This window comes from Podarcis tiliguerta (genome assembly GCF_965153285.1).
Source record: "Podarcis tiliguerta genome assembly, chromosome: 3".
NCBI classification, from domain to species: domain Eukaryota; kingdom Metazoa; phylum Chordata; class Lepidosauria; order Squamata; family Lacertidae; genus Podarcis; species Podarcis tiliguerta.
The window spans coordinates 113,887,942-113,905,927 of NC_139536.1; the positions used below are offsets into that span (position 1 = coordinate 113,887,942).

At 45.7% G+C, this 17,986-nt stretch overlaps 1 protein-coding gene across 1 annotated transcript in view; it reads right to left on the bottom strand.

Annotated features, from left to right (window-relative positions):
• The window catches only part of SLC1A4 (solute carrier family 1 member 4), a 36,982-nt gene extending 20,138 nt beyond the window's left edge, over positions 1-16,844 (bottom strand). Inside the window, exons 1-2 of the mRNA XM_083435358.1 lie at positions 15,613-16,844; positions 5,755-5,797 (exon numbers count right to left, since the gene is read on the bottom strand). Of these exons, the coding sequence (XP_083291484.1) occupies positions 5,755-5,797; positions 15,613-16,148 (579 nt within the window). The 5' untranslated portion in view covers positions 16,149-16,844. The remainder of the gene's footprint in view (positions 1-5,754; positions 5,798-15,612) is intronic.
• Between the last annotated feature and the right edge of the window lie 1,142 nt (positions 16,845-17,986).

The following is a 17,986-nucleotide window of genomic DNA, read 5'->3' on the forward strand; positions in this document are numbered from 1 at the left end:
GTCTCTTCGTCTTGCGGTTTTTTCGTCTTGCGAAGCACGGCTATTAGCGGCTATTAACGGCTTAGCGGCTTTAAGAAAAAGGAAACAAACTCGCAAGAACTCGCAAGACATTTCGTCTTGCGAAGCAAGCCCATAGGGAAATTCGTCTTGCGGAACGACTCAAAAAACGGAAAACTCTTTCGTCTAGCGAGTTTTTCGTCTTGCGAGGCATTCGTCTTGCGGGGCACCACTGTAGTTGTGGATATTTCTTTGTAAACCGCTGTGAGGTTCTTTCTTTTTTTTACACTCAAGCAGTATGTGTGTGTGTGTGTGTATGTGTGTGTGTGTTATGAAATAAATAATATCCATAGATAAACAAATAAAAACAGCTCTGCTTCTTCTTTGCTTTCATTCCATGGCAACCTTATAGAGAAAGCCCTTATACTTTTCTTTCAACCTTCAACCAATCAAAGCTTCTGTTTCCCAATACATTATTTTAAAGCTAAAGGGACCCCTGACCATTAGGTCCAGTTGCGGACGACTCTGGGTTGTGGTGCCCATCTCACTTTACTGGCCGAGGGAGCCGGCGTACAGCTTCCGGGTCATGTGGCCAGCATGACTAAGCCGCTTCTGGCGAACCAGAGCAGTGCACAGAAACGCCGTTTACCTTCCCGCTGGAGTGGTACCTATTTATCTACTTGCACTTGGACGTGGTTTCCCCATAAAGATGCTAGTTATTTCTGGAGCACCTGGTTGGCACTTTTGATTTCTAATCTTGGCCACTGCCCACGTCTGCCCCTCAAAAAGCAGGGTCAGGTCCAACAGCACCCCCAACCTCCTCACCTAATTGCAAAAAGGCACCACGATTCTTTTGTTTACATTGCCAGAGCAGTATCATTAGATCAGAACAAGCAGCATTCATCTGAGCTGCGAACTGCCTGCTGGCCAGGAAAAGTGCAGACTGGCCTCAGAGGTCACTCTAAACCTCTTGTTGACTATCTGGGTGTGCATGTGTCTGTGTACGTTAAAAGAAATAAACAGATTTATGATTTTGGAGGCAGAGAAAGCACACACACCCCTTGCCTCCCTACCCCACATTTATCCATGAATGAAAGCCATGCTGTTTCATTAACTGACAGAAAGGACTGCAGTTTATCAAGCTAAGTATTTGCTGACAAAAATGTAAAAAAGTGATAGGCAGAATGTTAAATGCATGTATGCTAAACCAAGCAGAGAAGCATGAATTACACAGGAAGAGTTTGAAAAAACTCCCAGTACTTGCCAGCATGAAATGCCCAAAATAAAAAAGTGAGCCACATGCAAACTAGCACCTTTTTCTGCTAATGGAGCAAGGGTTCTGAAACTACATAAAACTTGGTTACTCAAACTGCAGCCAAGTAACCCCTTTTGCATGTCTAAGGAATGTGGGAGAGCTATAAAAATACAAGGTATTGATTGGGAGTTTAGGACGAGGAATGACAAGGCTATGCATAAAGGTAAAGGTAAAGGTACCCCTGCCCGTACGGGCCAGTCTTGACAGACTCTAGGGTTGTGTGCTCATCTCACTCTAGAGGCCGGGGGCCAGCGCTGTCCGCAGACACTTCCGGGTCACGTGGCCAGCGTGACAAAGCCGCATCTGGCGAGCCAGCGCAGCACACGGAAACGCCGTTTACCTTCCCGCTAGTAAGCGGTCCCTATTTATCTACTTGCACCCGAGAGTGCTTTCGAACTGCTAGGTTGGCAGGCGCTGGGACCGAGCAACGGGAGCGCACCCCGCCGCGGGGATTCGAACCGCCGACCTTTCGATTGGCAAGCCCTAGGCGCTGAGGCTTTTACCCACAGCGCCACCCGCGTCCCCTGTGCATTATAGGAGTATGCAAACCGCTATAATCTGCAACAGAATGACCAGGTCGGTGCTGAAAGTTTTAAAGGCCAGGTTAAAAGTAAAGGTAAAGGGACCCTGACCATTAGGTCCAGTCGTGACCGATTCCGGGTTGCGGCGCTCATCTCGCTTTACTGGCCAAGGAAGCCAGTGTACAGCTTCCAGGTCATGTGGCCAGCATGACTAAGCCACTTCTGGTGAACCAGAGCAGCGCACGGAAACACCGTTTACCTTCCCGCTGGGCGGTACCTATTTGTCTACTTGTACTTTGAGATTCGAACCGCCAACCTGATGATCGGCAAGTCCGAGGCGCTGCGGTTTTACCCACAGCGCCACCCGGGTCCCTTTAAGGCTATGCATATAACATAATTAAAGCTGGAGTAGTACTGTAGAAATTGGAGGCCAGGAAATTGAACTGTTGAAGCAGTGGGATCACAAGGAAAATAGTTGGCATCTGCATCAGTAGAATTATGAACTAATCAATCAGATTGTCAACCCAATATTTTGGTATATGAACTGACAACAATAGGGGTTTTTTTTCGACCATAGCTTCAAGGCAATGAGAACTTACTTGCACTTTACAATTCTAGTCTAGGCATTTTAAAGTTATGAACTGGCTTTTTAAAATGCAACTTCCATGTTATGAGTGGTGCTGTTTTATTGCTTTTAGGGTATTGTATTTTTGGTATGTTCTTCACTGAATATCACTCTGGAATCTACACAGATGGGCAGTTTTGAAAAGAACCTTCTTTTGCTATACCTGTCATGACAGTGTTTATAATTGAGAAATTAGTGTTCAGTATTAAGAAGCTGGTAATGTGAAGATTTGCCCTAAGGTCACATGATTCAGACAGTTCCAAAGCATAGAAGTTGCTGCACAGGTTTGTTTTAGAGTCTCTGAATAGTTTGTCTGTTGATCCAGAATAATTACATGACATCTGAAACGCAGAATGAGGAGCAAACTAAATCAACTGAAAGCAGATTTCTGGATGTACAGCTAGAAACAAATGATAAGAAATTGTGGGAGCCACACCCAGTGAAAGCAACAATATCTGTAAGTGCTGCTAAATTGGAGAAATTATTATAAACAGGAATGAATATGTTTCAACTATCACCAAGCCTGCAGTCGTGAGTGGATATTTCAGATAATTGGAAAAGGTTTAAATTCTACCTGGCAGCAATGGGAGAAGAAGAGAAAACTGATAAGATCAAATAACTTTTCTACATGTTGTGTAAGGTTGCCATATGTCCTCTTTTTCCAGGACACGTGATCTTTTTCAGAATTAAAATTTCCGTCCAGGCAGATTTTTAAAATTTGGCAAAATGTCCAGGTTTTTTTTGTTTACAGTAGCCCAAGAAAAAAATTCTAGTGTGTTAGACTCAGATCTAAGGCACCCAACTAAGCTAGTCTGCAGCAGAGACTCACAACAGAGCAGCATCTTAAACTAACTACACACTGTATAAATCCCTTCTCTTGTGGCTGAACTAAAAGGATATTGGCTCAGCTACAAGATCTTGGGGAAGGAGTCTGGGAGGGCAAGAGTTAACATCCTCCTGCCCTTAAGGAGAGCACATATGTACATGTTAAACAGTTTACTAAATTGTTCTGTGCACACTTATGTTCACAAAGATGTGAACATGAGCCCAAATACAGTGGAACCTCGGGATACAAACAGGATCCGTTCCGGAGCCCCGTTCGCATCCAGAATGGAACGTAAGACGTGACGGCGCATTTGCGGGTCGTGTTTCACCACTTCTGCGCATGTGTGTGACGTCATTTTGAGCATCTGCGTATGTGCGAGCGGTGGAACCCGGAAGTAACGCGCTCCGTTACTTCCTGGTTGCCGCGGAGCGCAACTTGAACGCGCTCAACCCGAAGCACATTCAACTCGAGGTATGACTGTATGTATTCTTATTATTTTGTTGTTGAAAAGTTAAGAACATTGCTACTAGCGATATATGTCATAGCTTCTATAGCTTACATTTAGTAGGAGTATTTAAAATTAGAGTTGTCAAAGTGATCTGTAGTTAAAAGTAGAAGTTGGAGAATGTGTCCTCTTTTTTGCTCTTCAAAATACAGTGGTACCTTGGCTTACATACGCTTCAGGTTACATACGCTTCATTTTACAGACTCCGCTAACCCAGAAATAGTGTTTCAGGTTAAGAACTTTGCTTCAGGATGAGAACAGAACAGAAAATCATGCTCCGGCGGCGCAGCAGCAGCTGGAGTCCCCATTAGCTAAAGTGGTGCTTCAGGTTAAGAACAGTTTTCACGTTAAGTATGGACCTCCGGAATGAATTAAGTACTTAACCCGAGGTACCACTGTATGGCAACCCTAGTGGGAGAGCAGCCACTGAACATGTAGGCTAACTTTGTGTTTGCTAAGGGTGAGAATATGAAACTAAAAGAAATAACTGATAAATTTGAAGAATATAGTATGCCTAAAAAGAATGATGTTTCTGAAAGAAATATGCATTCAAAAAGCAAACTATTGATCAGTATGTTACAGAACTAAGGAGGCTGTGTAAGAACTGTAGTTTTGGTGACTTGAAAGACTCTCTGATAAGTGGTGGAAATTGAATTATTTGTGGAATCAGAGGTAATGTTCTCAGACAGCAGCTGCTGCATGAGGGAGATCTGTCAGGTATATGTGAGATAATATTCCAGTTCAAGAAAAGGGAGAAAAATAATTCTGAAATAGCCAGATTCTGCCAGCGCCACAGAAATACATCATGGTAATGTCAGAATGTCCATTGTAGCATTGCTAGTGGGTAGCTTCTCATCAAGAGGTTATGCACTAGATAAAAAGGAAGAATTCAGTGCTGAAATTCTTCCATTAGTCTGTCTTCAGCATGTTGAAATTGCTAGATATCCAAATTCATTGTGCCCTCCACAACATTTGTGCAAACAGTCCTCTTTTAAATCTGAGTCTACATATTTCCGCAACCCTTCATTCATCTTGATAAGTGAACTACTATACTTAGTTGAACCACACTATGGGCTAAATTCAGTGACTATTTAAACTGGTACATAAACAGTAACAAGTAAATGATCAGTTGCCTTGATTTTAATAAGAATAAGAATAAGAATAATAAGAATAATAATAATTTGTTTTCTTAATCATCCAGGATAAAGAATTGTAGGTACTATGATGTCTCAGTGAAAGTACCGTATTTTTCGCTCCATAAGAAGCACTTTTTTCCTCCTAAAAACTAAGGGGAAATGTCTGTGCGTCTTATGCACAAATGCGTGGTCCCATGGAGCCAAATTGCCCAGGGGCAAAAAGCAGATCATGCTTTTTTTTTTTTTTAGAAAGAGGGAAGGGGGTGTTGAAACGAAGCCGCTGAGCAGCTGGTCGGCAAGTGATCAGGAGGGAGATAAGGGAGGCTAGCGATAAAGGAGGCTGCCTGGAAGGGGGGAGGTAAAAGCACATGGATCCTCAGGATTTTCGCATTGGGTCACCCCAAATTAACCATCAGATCACATAGCATGTCCATGGCTACAGCCTGCACCAAAAAAATCACGCATCCACTGTTTCGTGGGGCCACAATGGCGCAAAAACATGGTTACAAAGCACGGATCCACATGGATCCTCAGGATTTTTGCATTGGGCTACCCCCAACCTCACCGTCAAATCACATGTCTGTGGCCATAGCATGAACCACAAAAATCATACATCCACTGTTTCGTTCAGAATATTTTTTCCCCTTTGTTTTCCTCCTCTAAAAACTATGGTCTTATGTGTCAGGTGCATCTTATGGAGCAAAAAATACGGTCTATCAAAGACATGATCCCCTTAGGAATTGAGTTGAGTTTCTGTTTTCTGTTTCTTGGTCACATGCTTCAGAAATATCAGTCCAAAGAAAGAAAGGAAAAGGCATATGAAACTCACCGATCGAAAGGCTGCTGCAACAAGATTTGCTGGGAACAAGTTTCTGGGTGAGCAGGAACCCAAAAAAAGTAAAAAGAGAAGAAAAACAAAGATTAGAATTTAATGACAGCTTATCAACTTAATTATTTCTTTTCACATTAGTACAACATTATGCCTATATAGTAGGATTAGGGCATTAATTCAGCATTAACAATGTTGTACAATGCCATATAATCACTTCTTGCCTCAATCTTATTAGGCCTCAGCAGACACGCTTGCCGTTGCAGAATATAGGAATGAACTAGTTGAATCAATAATTTTTTTCTCAAAACTGTCATGTGACATTTCCCTACCAACTTTTTAAAAAGAGCCATCATCAAACTGGCATCCTGGGATCCCATGGATGTCATTAGGTTAATCCCTTGGCCGATCCACTGAGTCCAGAATTTTCTTAATGCTTCTCCAAATAATGTCCTGCCTCAATCTGCTTGTCGCCGCCACACCTGCCCTGCAAGTAAGGACATTCTGCTCCAACTCAGCATGGCAACAAGGCTCTACCCTCTTCCTTTCCCCTTCTGTGTCTTATCTATTAAATCAGGCTTCCTCAACCTCGGCCCGCCAGATGTTTAGAGACTACAATTCCCATCATCCCTGACCACTGGTCCTGCTAGCTAGGGATCATGGGAGTTGTAGGCCAAAAACATCTGAAGGGCCAAGGTTGAGGAAGCCTGTATTAGATGGTAAGCCTGTCTTAGACAAGGTTAGGCGTTTTGTGTCATTATTACTACAACTAGTGCTACATTTAACCTTGCTGTGTAATTCAAAGATAGCATGTGAGATGAGATCTGGTAATCTAGAACCCACCAGCCCAATTCTGCATGTACAGATGTACACACGTCTTCCACAACAGCCCATACAACTCAGGTCACACTTCACATGGGAGAGCGGGTATATCCCAGAAAAGGCACACACAGAGCACACAACTTCAGTTGACAACAACAACAACAACATAATACATCTGAGACTGGAGTCTATATACTGTACAGCGGTGGAAAGAAAAACAATAAGCTTGCAGGACCTATTGTATGAAGATATTGTATGTGGTGGAGTCTCCTTCTTTGGAGGTCTTTAAGCAGAGACTTGACAACCATATGTCAGGAGTGCTCTGATGGTGCTTCCTGCTTGGCAGGGGGTTGGACTCAATGGCCCTTGTGGTCTCTTCCAACTCTATGATTCTATTCTATGATTCTATTCTATTCTATTCTATGATAAAGTGAACCAGGAAGATTGGTATGACAAAGGGAAGAGCCATCATCTAAACCACAGATAAGCTGCCTGGTCTCAAGTTCTTTACGCAACTCACACTGAGTGAGCTTTCCCACAGCCATGAGCAGCCATGCACACAACCGCACAGAAAACTGCTTCTGCCAGCGTCTGAGTATTCCTGTTGTTGCTTTTCTACCCCTACTCCACTAGAAACGAAGGGGAATAATTCAGGGGGTTTGAAGTATTGTTCTATTTCAAACTTTACAAAATGTATCAGACTGTATTTTTCAGATGTATTCCAAACAAGTTTCTTTAAACTAATCCCAAACTTCTTTGGCTGCATAAAAGGTTGGAGCTTTGTGTACATTCGCTGCTGCCACCCATCTGTGCAGCCTAACTAGACACACACAGGAAGCTAATTTGTGCTGTTCAGAGTTGATTTAAAAGAAAAGAAAAGAAATGTATCGGTTACTTTTCTATGCTCAAAGCAACATACAGTACTTTCATATGAACTCGCCTGGGTTTTCAGATTTTTTTAAAAATAATATTTATTAGAAGTTTTATAATCACAGAAAAAAAGTATGAGAAAAAACAATAAAAAATTAACAAACAATACATCGAAAATAGAAAGAAAAAACAATACATCAAAGCAACAAGAAAAAACAAAAACATTTAAAAACACATCCAATTTCCATATCTTTATCTTTCATTTACTTGTTTCCTTGACTTCCTCACACCTCCCTTTTTTGTATTCTAGTTCAAATTAGCTAATTCAGCAAATCCTTTCCCTCTTTCTCAATTTTTTGTTCTATAATTTATCTTAACTCAGTCTAACTTTAAATTTTCCACTTTAGCCCATTTACAGTTTTTGCTTAATTCTTTACAACATTTCTGCTAAAACCATATAATTTTATTCCAATATTCTTCTTACATTCATTAATTTTGCAGTATTTCTGTAAATATACTTTAAATTTTTTCCAATCTTCTTCCATTGACTCTTCTCCCTGGTCTCGGATTCTGCCAGTCATTTCCGCCATTTCCATGTAGTCCATCAGCTTCATCTGCCATTCTTCCCGGGTGGGTAGATCTTGTTGGGTTTTCAGATCTTTGAGGGAGGCTCCTCTCATGGTCCCATCACCTCCCAGGCATGCTTGGTGGGGAAAACGAGAGGCTGCTCCCAGACACTGGAACTCCATCCCTGAAAAGGCTAGGCTGACTCTCTTCCTGTTGTCTTTCTGCCAGCAGGTGAAGACTGCTTTTCAGAACTGGCTGCTTTTAATGAAATGGCGCTGTGCTGTTTTTATTGTAACTATTGGTATGATTTTACTAGATTTTATATATGTATATAGTTATAAATTCTATCAATGTTTAATCCTTTTTCAATTATTTCTTTTTCTATATTTTTAGCAGTTCTTATTTTTATCTGTAAGCTGCCTTGAGTCCCATCGGGGGAAAGGCAGCGTAGGCAAACTAAGGCCCGGGGGCCGGATCCGGCCCAATCGCCTTCTCAATCCGGCCCCCAGATGGTCTGGGAATCAGTGTGTTTTTACATGATTAGAATGTGTCCTTTTATTTAAAATACATCTCTGGGTTATTTGTGGGGCATAGGAATTCGTTTTTCTTCAAAATATAGTCCAGCCCCCCACAAGGTCTGAGGGACAGTGGACCGGCCCCTTGCTGAAAAAGTTTGCTGACCTCTGGAATGAATGAATGAATGAATGAATGAATAACATAAAGCTACATAAAATATATAAAATCTAATCCTACAGCCAGGTCTACTCTGCAGTGTTGTCATATTCCTCCTTGGCAAAGAGGAAGCTGAGTGGGGATTTGTTTTCCTGTTTAAAACAGGGACAGTATAGCTCAGGGGTCAGCAAACTTTGGTATGAACTAAGAAGCAGGCAAGGGTTTCTTTAGTATTCCCCAACTTTGTATGAGCAACAAAGGTCCAGTTGCTTATATTTCATCTTGCCAGCGCTTCGTTGCACTGGTGAGTTAGAACTTAAGAAGGGTTCAGTCGAAGAGCTCTTTGCCATGTCTCAGCTTATAGGGAATCAACTGGTTAAAAATATCGCTCACATTATACAGTGGTACCTCGGGTTACATACCCTTCAGGTTACATACGCTTCAGGTTACAGACTCTGCTAACCCATAAATAGTGCTTCAGGTTGAGAACTTTGCTTCAGGATGAGAACAGAAATTGTGCTCCGGTGGCACGGCAGCAGCAGGAGGCCCCATTAGCTAAAGTGGTGCTTCAGGTTAAGAACAGTTTCAGGTTAAGAACGGACCTCCGGAATGAATTAAGTACTTAACCCGAGGTACCACTGTAGAAGTTATTTTCTAACAATGGAGGGTGGCACAACATAATCAGTGTGCATCAAAACAATCCTGGCTGTTTTCTACTCCAGCAGCAGCACACCTGTCCCCATCATATAGTTCATACAGATGCAGGTCTGGCACACAAATGCAACGCAGGAGCCATGTATTTGAACCGCAAAACATTCCACTCTGTTCTAGGCTGCAAGGACAGATACTTGGTCTAGCCTGAGCTGACACTACGTTGCAATATACCGTATTTTTTGCTCTATAAGACTCACTTTTCCCCTCCTAAAAAGTAAGGGGAAATGTGTGTGCGTCTTATGGAGCAAATGCAGGCTGCGCAGCTATCACAGCAGCCAGAACAGCAAGAGGGATTGCTGCTTTCGCTGCGCAGCGATCCCTCTTGTTTTTCTGGCTTCTGAGATTCAGAATATTTATTTTCTTGTTTTCCTCCTCCAAAAACTATGTGCGTCTTGTGGTCTGGGGCGTCTTATAGAGCGAAAAATATGGTAATAGATGAAGGGCTCACCCACCTGCGCCGAGAAAGAAAGTATGGGTCTGAGCAGTTTTCTGCTTGTCCTGTGCTTTCTATGCATGGGTCCAAACAATTTTGCCTTTTCCCCACCCTTTCCCCCAGAAAACACACTCTTTAGCACTGAATCAGAACAAACAGGAATCTGTGGAAAACCCAGTTGCCCTTTATTCTGATTCAGCACCAATCTGTGGGTTTCCCTGGGGGGAAGCAGAGGGGCAAATGAAAGTGTGGGTGAGCCGTTAGAAGCAGAAGAGCCGTCCACACAGCACATTATTCTGCATGCAGAAGGTGATGCTAGTTATGAGCACAGGAAAGCTGTGAGTTTATAGCATTTAGCAAGCTGTGTTTCAGTCAACCAATGGACAGATGGTATCAAAAACACTGTAGCCAAGCTACATACCAAATGTTAACTATTCAGCACCAAGAAAATGCCACTCAGGGATATATTTATTATGAATGTGACCAGAGCTTTTTTCCAGCTGGAACTCACAGGAACTCAGTACTGGCACCTCTCAGGTGAGCACCATTGCCGTCCTAAGAGAACGAGGGAGGTGTTCATGGTGAGTTCCAGCACTCCTTTTTTCCAGAAAAATAGCACTGAATGTGACAATTTCAAAGTCCTCCCCAAGTACAGAATGTGTAGATAACATTTGTACTTGAAGATCTACCGCCCCCTGCAAAAGAAAATAATAATAGTATTATTTTTTAATGAGGGTATTTACTGAGGGGCGTTGTGCTGAAATCCATGAGTGTTCGTTTCTCTGCAAAAATTTAGTACTGAAATTTAAATGTTAAGTAAAAAAAAAAAGACCCTGATGTTGGGAAAGAGTCAGGGCACAAGGAGAAGGGGACGACAGAGGATGAGATGGTTGGATGGTGTTCTTGAAGCTACAAGCATGAGTTTGATCAAACTACGGGAGGCAGTGGAGGACAGAAGTGCCTGGCGTGCTCTGGTCCATGGGGTCACGAAGAGTCGGACACGACTAAATGACTAAACAACAACAACAACAACAACAAAAAAGAAAAGAAAAGAAAAGAAACACCTTCTACTTTGAGTGGACAACATTGGCTGGGGTGTAGGGTGCTATATGACGAATTGGAGACATTGCTAACAGTCCATTTGAGTTGATTTTACCTGACTGCATAGGCAGAAATGCAACCTTCTACATCAGAGTTTTCCAACCTTTCCATGTTGGTGACACACTTTTTAGGCATGTGTCATTTAGCAACACAGTAATTCAGTTTTACTAGCAAACCGGAGGTTAAACTAACCCCTTTCCAGCCCCAGGAGGATCACGGGGACCATTCGTGCGACACGTCTGCACACTGCAGCCGACACACTAACATGTCACGAGACACAGTTTGAAAAGCTCTGCTCCACATGTTTATTCAGACATAGGCGCTACTGCATTCATCAGGGTTTTTACTCCCTAGCAAGTGCAGAATCAATGTCTGATATGGTTATCTCAGTATAAATCAACGTGCCCCAGTTAACAGTTAAGCATCAAAAGCTGTCGGGCAGGAACTAGGGAACACAGGAGATGCATGAGTGCTACTGAAAACAATGGCCCGTCACCAACTCTCACAATAGCATATAATAAACAAAAATGTGTGAAGAAATGGCAGTTTTTCTGCCCCCACAGGCATCAGCCAATGAAGCAGAGCAGGTAGATTCTGAGTGTGATGACAACACATTCTGAAACAAGTTTTCAGAGAAACAGTTAATCTGAGGCTAAGCAAACAAACAAAAAGGAAAATAGTCTCCAAAGCATTCAACTAATGCCTCAATTTTATCACAGAACAAATTGCGAGCACAAGTTATTTGGAGAAATGTGTAGAGTTCAGAATTTTACACATACAAAATGCTGTTCTCAGGTGTGATAAAATAGGGATATGTGGCTAATATACCTTGACACTTCAAAGAGACAGAGAGAAATTGGTTGTTGAAGCAGGCTATCAAGCATAGGGAATGTTAAATTAAGAAATATGAAGCAACCTGGTCCTAAACACTCTAGGGCTTTGTAGGTTAAATCTGGCAGTTACAATCAGGCCCAGAAACTGAGTGGTAGCCAATGCAGCTGTTAAAGTTCAGGCTTAGTATGGTCAAACCACCCAGTCAGTAATCTTGCTGCTCTAGATTGAGCCAACCTCTGCTTCTAGTCCATTTTCAAAGCCAGCCCCAAGTTCAACACATTACAAAAGTCTAAGCACACTTCCACCTGACCTGTTCGTTGATCATTCTCATCCAAATTTATTTGCAGGGACATAAGAAAACATTGGCTATTTAATAGACATTTGTTCTGATTTATTGGAGGGGAGAGTTAGATGATGATAAATAAATGGAACTGTTATCTCCCACTTTCCCCAGTTTTCCTTATCTCAAAAAGTCTGATATTTTGAGGAAGCGGGTTTGTTGCATAAGACCTCCCAACCAACTCTAATTGTGCAACCTGAATTTGCTGGTATATAACTGGATCCCCAATCGGTGCTGGATTACCAAATAAGCAAAGTAGGCACTGGCCTGTGGGCCCCACGCTGTTTAGTACCCCTGTGACAGCGGATCACAACGATATTCATTTTATCTTGAAAGAAAATTACAATCAAGCTTTCTTAGTACAATGTTATCCCATTAGAGAGTGCACATGAAGGGGGCCCTGAGATTTCAACTGCCTAGGGACCTCCAGAGGGTTTAATCCAGCACTGTCCCAAATAAAATAGCAATAGTCTGTTAGCAACCTAAGTGGAAGGTTAAGGTAAAGGTAAAGGTACCCCTGCCCGTACGGGCCAGTCTTGACAGACTCTAGGGTTGTGCGCCCATCTCACTCAAGAGGCCGGGGGCCAGCGCTGTCCGGAGACACTTCCGGGTCACATGGCCAGCGTGACAAGCTGCATCTGGCGAGCCAGCGCAGCACACGGAAACGCCATTTACCTTCCTGGTAGTAAGCAGTCCCTATTTATCTACTTGCACCCGGGGGTGCTTTCGAACTGCTAGGTTGGCAGGCGCTGGGACCGAGCAACGGGAGCGCACCCCGCCACGGGGATTCGAACTGCTGACCTTTCGATCAGCAAGCCCTGGGCGCTGAGGCTTTTACCCACAGCGCCACCCGCGTCCCTACAACTGGAAGGTTAGGTTAGGTTAACTGTGACTACACTATCTTAAGCCAGATATGGTCGCAGCTGGCGCCCAACCGAAGCTGATAAAATATGCTTTGAGTGCTTAAGGACAATGCAGGATTCCCAAACTGCAGGCCTGATCTTTTAGGGGGAGAGTACCACCACTTCCAGAACAGTATGAGTATCACTCACCCAGAAGGCCAACCACCCACCAATAGTAGATCTGTCTTGTCAGGACTGAGACTGAAATCCTAACCTGTTACCTGGGACAAGGCAGATGCACTGTTGCTCATCCCCTTGAATCCTACACAGATGAATTATTTCCAGGGGTGCCACCTGGGGGCAAGGGTGCCATCCCCCCATATTTTCAAGACTGGTCCCACCCCAAATTGTGTGGTGATCCTCAAAAGGTCCCTTTCACAAAAGGTAACCTGCGGAGGTGGCCTCAGCCCTGCGGTGGCGAATGAAAGGTCAGACAGCTGACGGGGGCCGTATTGGCCTGGCCAGGTTGGGGGGCAGCACATGTGTGACGTCATGAGCGTACAATGCCCCCCCCCAATGTTGAGGGCAACTTGGCATACATGAACAAAACCCAGCTGTGTCTCTTTTCCATCGGATGCAAGCAAGTCTGTGAATAGTCGGAATCAGGGCTTGGATATGGTAATGCATTGAATGGAGATGAACAAACTTCTCTTTTGTCTGAATACATTTTATTAGATTTCATAAAAAGAGATACAAAAGTTATTATCAGTTTTTTTTGGCCCAGACTAAAACATTAATCTAGATAAAATAAAAATATAGATCCAGAGGAAAAGAAAGAAAAAAGAAGGGGAGGGGAGAGAGAAATAGAGAAAGGTGAATAAACTTCTGAGTAGACGTGCTTTTAGGATTTTGCTGTGACACCTTCATTCATTCCATTACCACACAACCTGTTTCATCCAAGGCTGCGTACACATTACCAGCTTAAAACACAGCTATGTCATTTTATTTCTCAGGTCACATCAAGCTGGTTTTGGGGGGGAGGGATGCATCAAAATATAATTTTTTGCAATAAATGGCAGGATACCTGATAGATATGCAAGACCTTCACAGTGTCTTGCAAATGCATTACAGCATTTCTATGAAATCCCCCCACCCTGCCCCGATTGCAAAATGTCCCACAACACCAGAGAAAGCTCCTTTTGATGACACTGAGAAAACGATGCGGGAGGATAAAAGTTTCTTTGCTTCTGTCACTACCATGAGTAGGCCTGATAATAGGCTGTCACTTGGGTTCAACCCAATTCATCATGCATTTTGCTCAACTTTCTTTTCAGCCATCATTGACTAGCATCATAGCCCTCAGCTCAGGTACAAACCAAGCCTTTGATCTGCTCAGTGGAAGAGGATGCATAGGGTCTCTCCAACCCAGAGAGGAACTAGGGCTTCAAAAGGAGCATCTGCCACTCTATTTGGAAAAACTCTCCAAAGACTTCAGTGGACCATGTTACTAGATCTTCCACTCTTCCAGAGGGAACAGGTGCCAAAAGCTTAAACCTCCACAAGATACAATCCGACCACAACAAAGGAGATAAATTATGAGACGCATAATGAGAACCACAAGTCAGAAGCATTAAAATAATACAGATAAGAATACAGATAAGAAAGCACATGATGTTTCCAAAAACCAAATGTTGGCCATTCAGATAAAAACAATAACTTGACCAAGCCCTATCCTATCCCCTGGTTATTATAGCACTGTCTCTCTCTCTCTCTTCCACCCCAGGATATGCTTCATGAGTGGAAGCAGACTCTGATCCATTAACAGTTCAGTCCACAAAAAAATCTGTTAGTGTTCAACTTAAACTTTAATGTGTCACAAGACATTGTTATTTTTGCTTCAACAGAGAAATGCTGCCTCCGCTCTGGTATTAACCTTAAAATGAATGCTCCTGTAGCAATACTCTTCTGTAAACCAACATGAATTTTTGCCAAAGTTTATTGGACTATGAAACGCTTGAAAGCACAAAGAGCTTAATCAGGCACCCCCAAACTCGGCCCTCCAGCTGTTTTGGGACTACAACTCCCATCATCCCTGACCACTGGTCCTCTTAGCTAGGGATGATGGGAGTTGCAGTCCCAAAAGAGATGGAGGGCCAAGTTTGGGGGTGCCTGGCTTAATCCTGCTCAGTCCTGCCCATTTTGGCCTTTAGATTGCGCTGATCATGCACCTGTGTGCAATAAAAACCTGAAGTACAAGCACCTATGCACTGGCCAAGCTCTCAAATCCTTATTTAATTCTCTTAATCTCAATAACTGGCAGTCATGCCAACACACTAGTTCCCTAGCTCCAAGTACCTTTTACGAAGACCAAGGTTTCTAACTATTAACAAACTGCCCAGAGAGGAAGGCTTGATGACAGAAGCCTAGGGTGTGCGTGTCACTTAATTTTTTTAACTGGCAAGAATGTCCAGGGTTCTAATCTCGAAATGTCAGTCACCTCTGGAGTTCCACAGAGTCTGGCAGAAAGCACACTAGGTTAGCAAAGGGCTTTTTAAAAAAAATAGCACAGATGCTACTCTCCCAAAATGGGAGACTATGAGCCAGGAAGACAACACACGTGGCATTCCTGAGTTTGCTCCTGTGCCTCCAGCTCCACTCCTTACCTTGCCAAGTCCAGGAAAGAGTCCACCGTGTCCTTGCCGGTGTGCGCGGTGTCATCCAAGCCCAGGGAGTTTTTGTTGAGGTTGCCGGCGCCCACCCCGGGTTTGATGATGAAGGCCAGGGCGACGGCGAGGGCTGCGGCCAGCAGGGTGGTGACCAAGAAGTAGGCGACGGCGATGCCGCCCAGCTTGCCCAGCGAGCGGGTGTCGAGGCTGGCGGCGCCCGAGACCAGGCTGCAGACCACCAGCGGCAGGATGATCATCTTGAGCATGCGGAGCAGCATCTCCCCCGGGAAGGCCAGGTAGGCGACGTGCGCCGAGCTGAGGTGCAGGCGCCGCACCAGGGTGCCCATGGCCACGCCGAGCAGCACCCCGGACACCGTCAGCAGCACCATGCAGTTCCTCCTCAGGAAGCCCCCCAAGCCGCGCAGCTGGAAGAGCTTCAGGCGGGGCCGACGCGCCCCTTCCTCCCCGGCCTCCAAGCCCGACACCACCGTCGCCTCCAGGTAGCCATTCCGGCTCTCGTCGGGCTTCTCCATGCTGCCCGGCGCGCTGCGGGAGCTTTTCCTCAGCGCTGCTCGCCCTTCCCGGCCGGACCGACAGCCTCCCCTCGCCCGGCGTCGCGCGCGCCCTCACCGCGTCTTTTACGCGCGGCGCTCGCCGGCTGAAGCGGCTGAGAGGCGCAAGCAAGGTGGGCAGCGGCGCCCGGCTCCGCTCCTCGCCTCTCCCCCCCGATCCGGATGATGCAAGGCGAAGGCGGTCTGGGCTCAGCTGCTCCCGCCGCCCCTTCCCACTCGGAAGGCTCCGCCCCTCACGCGCGCCCCCTCCCCTCTTCTTTGGTACAGCTCATTGCACGGCAAGCGGAGGGGTTGAACCCGGGACTCCCAAAAAGAAGCAAGAAACGGGGGGGGGGGGGGAGTTGTCGGGAGGGTGGAGCCAACTAGGCTGGCCGGGGGCGGGCGCGGCGGCGACTGCGCTTTGAAGCTGCTACTGCTGCCAGTCAGCCGGGGCTGAAATGCCGACTTTTCCCCTCGGCTCGCCGTTTGCCCGGCCGCCCGTGCGGGATCCCACCGGGGAGGCGGAGTGATGATGAATGCCGTTACAGTTTTATTTTGGGCGCCTCCTGTTTTTCCCCATAAATGGTGACGGAGGCGACAGAAGGTAGAGGCGCGCGTCACTTTCTATCCGAGGCGCGTGGAAGCGGAATGAAGCGGCTGGCAGAGAATCGCCGGGGGGGGGGGACATAATGAGGCCGAACCACTTCTGGAGACGGGGGTGGGGGGCGCATTCAGTGGCGTAGCGTGGGTTGTCAGCACACGGGGCAAGGCAAGTAATTTGCGCCCCCTAACCCGTGGATTTTAGTAGGGGCAGAGAGCTGCGAGTGCGAGCGCGCCCTCCCCCAGATGTTGCGCCCGGTGCGGCCTGCCCCCTCCCCTGCACCCCCCCCCACGCTACGCCACTGGGCGCATTTGAATGGCCGCACGCTTTTAAAATAAGAAACTCCTACATAATAATAATAACAACAACGGAGAAAATCTGGTCGCCTGGTGGTCCTCTATTTGCAGGGTGGTTTGAAAAAGCAGGTGAAAGGTCCGAAGATGGCCCTGTGGTCCAAGGCGAGCTGTGCAAATATCGTGGTCAGCAATGGTGCGGCCCTTTGCGGGCCCTCGGCGTTCGAGCCCTTCATTCGGCCGCGAGGGCCCAATCGCCGCTCATCCCGTGGAATCCCATCCAATCCGAGAAGGGATTCCCTGAGAGTAGCGCGGGCCACATTCGTGCGTCAGCTCCCAGGTTGGCATCACTTGGAGGGCCGCCGAGGCCGCCCCGGGGGCGCTGCCCCCTAACTGGGCGTCACGGAGGAGCAACAGCCGCCGCTGCTAGGAGGGAGAAGCCCCGGGGAGGTTTTTGAGGAGCTTCTGGAAGCAGCCCCCCCTCTTCCCCGCCCGCAGCCCCCAAAGCAGACAAGCAAAGGGAACTGGACCCACCTGGAGGGAGAGAGCCAGCAGGCAACCCGAGGTGGCTGTGCCTTAGGTGGCCACGCACGACAGTGGCAAGAAGCGGCTATTGTTGTTTTTATTATTGGTTGTTAGCTGCCCTGAGCCCGGCTATTATTGTTTTTATTATTGGTTGTTAGCTGCCCTGAGCCCGGTCTTGGCTCCCGAAGGCGGGGTATAAATAAAAATTTATTATTATTATTGCCTCCGGTAGCAAAAAGTTCCTCTTACTTAGCATTTTCATTTGGGTGAAGGAGCTGTGATTCCTACATTGCATGGAGTTGGGCTAGACGACCCTTGGGATCCCATCCAACTCAACAATTATATGATTCCATGATGGGGAATTGATTCTATGATGGGGAATGTTACACCACAGAGCCTAG